The following is a 9,067-nucleotide window of genomic DNA, read 5'->3' as shown; positions in this document are numbered from 1 at the left end:
AAAAAAAAAAAAAAAAAAAAAAAAAAAAAAAAAAAAAACCCTTTTTCTATTACACCGTACTTAAATGAGAATTTTTCTCTGCTTGCTCTACTTGCTCTCCTTTCTAGAATCCAAAACAAACTAATTTATAGGTTTTTTAAAGGCTAAAAATATTATCCAATAAACCTGTTCCTCATTTATTAGCCTTTAGTTTGAACCCACTAATCCTAAAATAGTTACCACATAAAAATACCCTTTTCATTTAAGTTTATTCCAACAAAACTCACTTGTAAACTTAAATGATCGTGCCATCTATCATGCCAATCATCTTCTTGAATTTTTCGAAAAGTACTTTCGGTAGCGGTTTTGTAAAAATGTCCGCAACTTGATCCTGACTTGCCACATGCAACAATTCCATGTTTCCTTCATTCACATGATCTCGGATAAAATGAAATCGAACGTCAATGTGTTTGCTTCTTTCTTGGTTCATCGGGTTCTTGGCCAACTCAATTGCTGATTTGTTGTCAACTTGTATTACGGTTGCACCTCGTTGCTTTAGCTCCATCTTACTCAACAAATTTCTAAGCCATATTGCATGACACACACACCAAGATGCTGCTACATACTCAGCTTCACATGTTGAGAGTGTCACGATAGGTTGTTTCTTTGACAACCAAGTAGTGTTGTGTTGCCCATGAAGAATACATAACCCGATGTACTTTTCCGATCGTCTATGTCTCCACACTAGTCATTGTCAGAGTAGCCGACTAACTTGTAATCTTCTGTTTTTGAGTAGAATAACCCAAGTGACATCGTTCCTTGGATGTATCTTAGGACTCGCTTCAACACCTTCCAATGTGAATAAATTGGCTCCTCCATGAACCGGCTTATTATGCCAACACTTAATGAAAGATCTGGCCTTGTGTATGTAAGATAGCGAAGGCTTCCCACCAGGCTTCGGTACCTATTTGCATCTACTCGTTCTTCTTCATCGTACTTTGAGAGTTTTGCATCTGGTTCCATTGGTGTTGATACCGGGTTGCAATTTTCCAACTTGTACTTCTTCAAAATCTCCTTTGCATATTTCTCCTGTGATATAAAAATATTTGTCTCTCCTTGTTTAACCTCCAAACTGAGGAAAAACTTCAACAAGCCTAAGTCTATCATCTCAAATTCTTGTGTCATTGTGCTTTTGAACTCTTCTATCATTTCATCATTGTTGCTTGAGAAGATGAGATCATCGACATAAAGAGCGACAAGTATCACATTACCTCCACTCTTCTTTGTGCAAAGTGAATGTTTGTGGGGACATTGCTTGTACCCGTTCTCCTTGAAGTATGTATCGATACCAAGTATTCCATGCTCGCGGTGCTTGTTTCAACCCGTAAAGTGCCTTATTCAATTTTGGTACCTTCTTCTCTTCTCTAATTTTCATGTACTTGAGAGGTTGTTCGAGGTATACTTCGTCTTCAAGCACACCATTCAAGAATGTTGACTTGACATCCATTTGAAAAATCGGCCATCTGAATTGAGGTGCTTGGGAAATGAGCAATCAAATTATCTCCATTCTAGCGACGGGAGCAAACATTTCTTCATAGTTGATTCTCGCCTTTTGCTTGTATCCCTTCGCAACAAGTTGCACCTTGTACCGCTCAGTCTTGCCTTGAGCATTCATCTTTTTCTAAAATACCCACTTCACAACTATGGGCTGACTTCCTTTCGGTAATTATGTCACTTCCCATGTGTTGTTGTAATGAATCGCTTTAATCTTCTCATCCATGGCAGTTTACCACTTCGTGTCTCGCACTGCCTCTTCAAACCTGATATTTTCAGCATCTTCCAGAAGACATACAAGGTGTATCTCATTTGTTGAGTCATACAAATCTCGCAAACTTCACATTTTGGGTTGTCGTGGTTCATCTTCATCATCGAAAATTTCTGAGTCTGTTGGTGTACTTGTTGGTGCAGCGACTGATGATTCTCCAACTTCGATATTGACTTCCATCGAACTATTCCAGTCCCATTCGCTTGCTTCATTTACTCGCTCATCGCGATTCACTAACACCATCTTGCTAATCGGGTCAAGTAGTTTGTATTCTTTTGTCTTCTCATCATATCCAATAATGATATACCTTTTGTTTTTGTCTTTGAGCTTCATTCTTCGTTGATCCGGTACGTGAGCATAAGTCACACTATCGAACACTTTGACAGGAGAGATTGTAGGCTTTTGTCCACTCCAAGCCTCTTGTGGTGTTTGATCATCTAACTTCGCATGTGGACATCGATTCTGTACGTAGATGGCGCATTGCACAACTTCTGACCAAAATTCCTTTGGCATCCTTTTGCTCTTGAGCATTGAGCGAACCATGTCGAGAATAGTCCGATTACAGATATATGTGAACCAATTACCCCCAAGTCCTTCCGCGAAAAGAGGTATTTCATTTCCTTTATCAATGATTACTCACGAAAAACTTGGACTTACTTTCTGAAAGGAAAATTCAAGGCATTCGAGGTGTTCAAAAAACTGGTAGACACATCAAAGTTGTACGATTCGATAGAGGTGGCGAGTATACTTCGACGGCTTTCATGGAGTACTGAGAGGAGCAAGGCATAAGGCGATCTCTAACCGCACCGTACAATCAATTCGAGAGGTTGTTTAGCCCAAAATTCAACCTTCTTTTGAATTGAGGTTCTCGCATGCTTGCTGAGCACGCATTCTTCACAAAATTTTCCTTCAAAATCCATGTTTGGTAGCCCATGTACCATATTCTTCTTCGCTAACTCCTTTAGGCCGCCATGATGTTGGTGACCAAAATGGAGATGCCATAGTGATGTCTTGTCTTCTACGTCGACTCGCAAACACTTTTCTCATATGCTTCTTAAGTTCAATTTGTACATCCAATTTCTTTCTATCTCAACTCGAGCAACCAAATGCCCTTGTTTATCCTTCAGGTGTAGCAGACGGTCCTTTAAGAATATCGAGTAACCTTTCTATGTGAGTTGCCCTATACTCAATATGTTGGTCTTGAGGTTTGGTATGTAATAAACATCTTGGATTGACCCAATTACACCATCCTTTTGCAAGAAATGTATCGTACCTTAGCCTTTGACCTCCACCTTTGACGCATCTCCAAATGACACGTGAACATCTTCAATCTTTTGCATCTTTTTGAATAGGTACTCGTGACCGCACATATGGTTGCTTGCCCCTGAGTCGAGGTACCAAAGAGTGTTGTTGTTGATGTTCTCTTCATCTTGAGCCATCAAGAGAAGACCTTTATTTGTTACATCTTCCAAGGCTAGGTTGGTTGCTTCTTCCTCCCTTTTTCCGGCTCGACAAGCTGCAACGTGCCCTATTTTGCCACAATTGTAACATTTTTCGGAGTAAAAATCATTCGCATAATGACCATATTTTTTACATTTATAGCATTGAATGTTTGATCGACCGTCTTTTGCTCGACTGCGTCCTCTTCCACGTCAAGTTGCTTGGCTCGATAGTCTCTTCTCCTTATAAATTTCTTCATTTTTGCTGTCTTGACTACCTCGACCTTTCCCACGACTTCCTCGACCTCTACCTTGAACATGTTGAAAGTAGAGTACCTTTTCATCTTTTATTGATGCTTTGGTTTGAAGTGTTTGATCGATTGTCTCATCCTTCTTCTTCTTACGTTGCTCGTGTGCCTCAAGAGAACCGGCGAGCTCATCGACCGTGAACGTCGCTAGGTCCTATGACTCTTCTACTGCACATAAACATTCTCGAAGTTGTCGGTTAACGACCTCAAGATCTTCTCCACAACCGGTGTCTCGGGTAACATTTCTCCGTTTCGATTTTGTTGATTTTCCTCGGTCTATACGCCCGTAATGTAGTCAGATACATTTTCTGACTCCTTCATCTTCATGCTCTCCAACTCGCCATGCAGAGTTTGGACACGCACTTGCTTGACTCGGTCAGTTCCTTTGAACACCTTTTCTAAAGTGTCCCACGCTTCTTTTGAAGTAGTTGTCCTAGCAATCTTCTCAAAATCCGACTCGTCAACGGCCCGAAACAATTTGTATAATGCTCCCTTATCCTTTGATCGTAATTCTCTTTGAAAGCCTTGTTTTGCGCCGCCGTATAACCTATGGTATCCTTTGGTTCTTCGAAACCTTCTTCGACTTCCTCCTATGCGTCTTGTGAACCGAGAAGAGCTTTCATTTGAATGCTCCAATTTTCGTAGTTCGTCTTCGTTAATCGTGGTAGCGACATTTGTCCCATCATATTTGTCATTAGCTCTGATACCAATTTATTGAAAATAAGAGCTCGCTCTGATACTAATTTATTAAAATACCACTCACGAAATTGTAAAATAGATGTTGAGACGGAGAGACAAGAAGACATAATTATGAAAAACCCTTACTCTATTACATACTTAAATGAGACCATTTCTCTCTTTTTTGCTCTACTTGCCATCCTTTTTACCATGCCTAAAAAAACTAATTTAAAAATGGCTATCCATAAACCCACATTTCCTAATTCATTGCCCTTTCATTTTAACCCACTAATCCTCCCCTGTTCTTTAAATAGTTATTAGCCTCTCATTTTTTGTTTAGTCCTTTTCGTTAGGTTTAAAAGCTCACTAAAATTAACAAAAATAAAATAAAATAAAATAAAACTATCTTTTTCATTTAAATTCTAACATATATTGTCTTTTATAGGTCGTTTCTGCTAGACTTTCCCTCAAATTTTAAAACTTTTTTTTATAAGAGGTTTCCACTCTTATAAAAAAAATGTTTTTGTTCTAATCTCCAACCAATTTGTCTCCACTCTAACCGATGTGAAATCTCGCAAAAATATTCTTATTATTCAACCATGCATCGAAGTAAAGGGCAAGAATGGTAAACAACAAAAACATCACTTTTATTCATTAATATATCAAATACAGAGAATCAAAGTACAGAGCTACTTAAGAACACACTTTTATTGACTTATATCATGCATAGCGAAAGGAGTAGCTTGTTATAGAACAGCAATAGAAAGCAAGGCAATAGCTTTAGAACCCCGCCATACGTTCAAAGAAGCCATCAAATCAAATAGAGATGCTGTTTGGAATGCCTCTACCGGTGAGGCCTTCGGTGCTAGATGGAAGAAGCAAAGTGTATGGCATATTAACAGGCCCACTTCGATTTTTGAGGTTCACATCTCTATTCCTTTCCATGATTCTATTCTCAACTTCAAATACTTGTTTCCCGAAGTTCTCAAAGGCATCTAATGCGGCTTTGTCCGATGTCCACTCAATGCTAGCTCTTTGTCCGAGATAAACTTCATCAGAAGCATGCCTTGACAAGATTTCAATAAGCGAAACACCAAGAAGTGTTTGAAGTTGTGAATTGATGGTTCTAAGGAAAGCCTTCTCAGGCTTTGATTCAAGCTCTTTGTACTCGGAACTTCCCACTTCCGGCATGAACCGGCGGCTTATAGTTGGTCTATTGGGAATATAGCCTCCGTAAGGGTATTGTCCAAAGTTGACGGCTGCATGGAGAGCTGAAGAAATCCATATGATGATGGTACAACTTTCAACTAGATCATTAATGGATTGCATCTTCGGCCACCATGCTTCGTTCTTCTTATCGGCGTGACCTTTTTCTCGTGCTTCCTTCCACCACGATTGGAGTTCAACGTCGTTTTGAATTGCCTCGTCGTCTTTGTAGTATAGCGAGCAATAGTTTGCGACCCATGTTTTGATTATCGACCAAATCTCAAGCCCATCGACAGCAAATGGATAGTCCTCTATTAATAACCGAAGTCCGTGTGGGGCACTTGCATCCTGAACCGCCACACCTCTACAAAAATCAAGGGAAAGAATGATGTTAAAGATCGTTGGATGAGGAGTCCAACATCGGCTAATTAAGGAAGGAATACATCTCCATTGGTACGAGGCCTTTTGGGAAAACAAAAAGTAAAGCCACGAGAGCTTGTTCTCAAAGTGGACAATATTATATTATTATGGAGGGTCGTGATTCCTAACAGATGTACCATCTTTGTTGTACGATTAAAATAGCTCCAAAGAAAATCAAAATGGTGATTTACCTCTTGATGAGATCAGCAGGCAAGGCTTGTTCTACGAAATTCCAATCCTTGTATATGTAAGAAGACAACTCCAGGGCGTATTTTGCTTGAAAATGAGTGGATTCGAGTAATCCATCGCCATTAACGAGGACTTGTCTTGCAAATGCATTTATAAACATAGTGTCCTTGTAATGAGGAACGAGCAGCTTATGAATGGGATGAACCACACTCAAATGTCTATGTGTTGCAATCACGAAAGGCTCTTGTACAGCGTGAGTATTCAACCTGTAATAGTTTTGTAAGATTAGAGCGTTCAAATTAGTAGCGTTTAACGGTTATTTTGAAGGGTTAGTTCATATACCAGTGGCTGATAAGCTGATGGTAGCCAGCATCATTTACAACCACATAAGCCTTAGCCAATTGCCATATGGACTTTTGGACTCCTCCTTCAGCTGGAAAGTACTGTTTACTAACAGCACCAAATTGATCGCCTTGAGGGTGTGGCAAGCTTAGCTCAATCACCAACGGCTTCAAAGTGCCATCAGCTTTCAAAAGGAGTATTGTCCTTGTGGCGTATGTTTTGGTGGATGTTCCATTGATTTTCCTAAGAAATGGCATCAATGAATCATGGTGATCCAATATGAACAATCTCTTCTCATTCAATGCCTGCATGGATTCAAGAATTATACCCATGAGTTGCATTATACAACAATATTAATTGAAAAGAAAGAAATAAAGAGGAACATATTACCTCTTCAACCGAAAGTCCTTCTAACCCGAATTTTATGTCTTCTTCTTTTATCTTGCTATTTTGATCTCCGTAGAGTTCGGGGTCAAGCTTGCTCACGGGAGGAAATTCCTAGAAAGATTAAAACGAAAACTTATTTATTTAAAATAAAATTTAGTGGGTAGAGATGAACTTAGAAATAGAACTTCGAGATTACCTCAAGACGACGAATCATTACAGGGTTAACTCCGGCAAGCATTTCTCTAGCAAATTCTTCGTCTGTCTGCCATGCGTTCTTGTCCTCTATTTTCAATTATTATACGAAAAAGTTACTTAACTATGAAATTCAAAATCTCTCCGTTCTATCATGCTATTCCATAAGGGAAAAAAAAAGGTAGTATCTAATAACTCTCGGTCTCTGTTACCTTTCACAACTCGTGGACGAGAGAATTTGAGAAATCGTTGATCACTTTCGGTCCTCAGAAGTTCTTGGAACATGGGTGGTGTGAAACCCTTGGTGAGATTCCTAAACACATCCACTGGTACGGGAAATCCTCCTTCATAAAGATCATGAACATCTTGGAATTTGTCAAACTCGCCCGGAGTTAAGTTTATTAGGTTTACAAGCTCTGGTTGGACGTTTGAAGCAAGTGATTTCAAAGCAAAGCCAAGAAAATCTGACAACTTCAAGTGACCAAAGTTCTCATCTCTAGGTACGTAAATGGTTAATCCCAAGATTGATGACAATCTCGTCTCGTAGTTGGAATCTGAAAAATTAATAACATTGAATTGGATAATTATATATCATAATGTTTATGGTACAAAAATCTTATAAGAATCAATCTCAAGAAGATGTGAAAAGGATATGATTTAAAATTTCAAAATAATTATTACTAATCTTACCCTTTCTAGATCGTGGTCTCCCGGTTCTTCCACGGCGCGGGTAAGGGAATTGGCTCCCTCCAAGAATGGGACGGGCATCTTTACCTGGTTCAGAAAGGTCGTTGTAGACATCATAGTCATAGATTCTATCCCATTCCTTACGTTCTCCCGTTCCATCTCCTCTAAGGGTCGACAGTTCTTCCTCTCTATACTTGCGAAGAGGATTTGGTGTCTCGCTTGGAAGATATGTCTATGTACGGAAATCAATAGATTAGGAATAAAGAAATGCCTTGAAATAGAGCGAGAAGAGAGGGTAAAACGAAAATATTACCTTGTTGGCAAAGAAAATACGATCTTTCTTGTATCTTCCAGAAGGGTAAACCCAGGAGTTGCAATCGAAATGGACGGTTCCAAAGCCGGGAACATCCTCGAGAGTGAGGGACTTGAGGAAGAACTCACTTGTATGTCCATTTTTGATGAAGAAAGCTCCGGGGAATCCGAAGTCATCTTCCCAAGTAAAGTTGACTTGAAACACCGATTCTCCGGCAAACAATGGTGGGAGTGAAGTGAGCCACCTCTCTAGAAACGCGTTGTTCCCAAGTTTCCCTCGCGAGTCATTTGCTGTGGAATTCATTCATTACAACAAGGCCACCAAATAGAGACAGAAAAAAAAAAGAGAGAGTTTAGAGAAAGAGAGATGTTACAAGCATGAGTGGCGCTGATGAGCTGAAGAGAAACGCCGCCGCCCAACAGCTCGGTGAAGCTATCAAGAACAGAGGAATGGAACTCAGTGAAATCCAACACATTGCTTCGCATAAGAATGACTTTTCCTTTGATCTTCTTGCCACCAAGGTTGGTGACGCGGTCTACAATGTTACCACCGGCACCGATAACGGAGCCGGCAAGATCTCCGGTGGTATTCAGAGCTCCCTCTATGATATTCTTTCCAATTCCAAACATTTTGGCTCTCTTTTTCTTTGTGTTAGTTGTAGTTGATAGGAGAAGCTGGTGTGAGTGTGAGGATCAATCAATGTTGCTCTTCTATTTATAGCACAACAAAACACTGTGCTCTCTCTCTCTCTCTCTCTCTCTCTCTCACCTGCCCGATAAGCTTAATGAAAATAAAAATACACCCACGTTAACCTCATTATCAACGTTCAATGATTCACATTTAAAAAATATTAGTTTCACAATCACCTACCCTTTATTTTAATACATGGGTATTACAAAATTCATTTTTCGGGTCTTGAAAACATGTTCATTAATACTTTGTTGAAAGAAAGAGAGATTATTACAAATGCTATCAAAGTTAGTTATCGAACAACAGTATGCTAGCGAAAACCCTAACTTATGAAGATGGTGAATTATGAGATCTCACATCGAGTGGAAAGAAGAACGAATCATTCCTAATAAATGTGTGGAAACCTCTCCCT

General features: G+C 39.5%; 1 protein-coding gene across 1 annotated transcript; it reads right to left on the bottom strand.

Annotated features, from left to right (window-relative positions):
• Positions 1–4,864: 4,864 nt before the first annotated feature.
• LOC111493536 (linoleate 9S-lipoxygenase 6-like) lies at positions 4,865–8,658 on the bottom strand. The gene is made up of 9 exons (XM_023143252.1): positions 8,339–8,658; positions 7,966–8,255; positions 7,656–7,884; positions 7,178–7,519; positions 6,970–7,055; positions 6,777–6,884; positions 6,387–6,691; positions 6,047–6,310; positions 4,865–5,799 (listed from the first exon to the last, which is right to left on the bottom strand). Exons 1-9 carry the CDS (start codon positions 8,592–8,594, stop codon positions 5,046–5,048), a joined length of 2,634 nt encoding a protein of 877 aa, XP_022999020.1. The 5' UTR covers positions 8,595–8,658; the 3' UTR covers positions 4,865–5,045.
• Positions 8,659–9,067: the final 409 nt, after the last annotated feature.

The sequence above is a fragment of the Cucurbita maxima genome, unplaced genomic scaffold (genome assembly GCF_002738345.1).
Source record: "Cucurbita maxima cultivar Rimu unplaced genomic scaffold, Cmax_1.0 Cma_Scf00019, whole genome shotgun sequence".
NCBI classification, from domain to species: Eukaryota; Viridiplantae; Streptophyta; class Magnoliopsida; order Cucurbitales; family Cucurbitaceae; genus Cucurbita; species Cucurbita maxima.
This window is presented reverse-complemented; position numbering and strand designations above follow the sequence as displayed.

Coding starts and splice junctions, on each gene's coding strand:
- LOC111493536 (XM_023143252.1), bottom strand. CDS start 8,594: ATGTTTGGAATTGGAAAGAATATCATAGAGGGAGCTCTGAATACCACC. Junction 8,256..8,338: donor CATCAGCGCCACTCATGCTT/GTAACATCTCTC, acceptor TGAATTCCACAG/CAAATGACTCGCGAGGGAAA. Junction 7,056..7,177: donor TCGTCCACGAGTTGTGAAAG/GTAACAGAGACC, acceptor AATTGAAAATAG/AGGACAAGAACGCATGGCAG.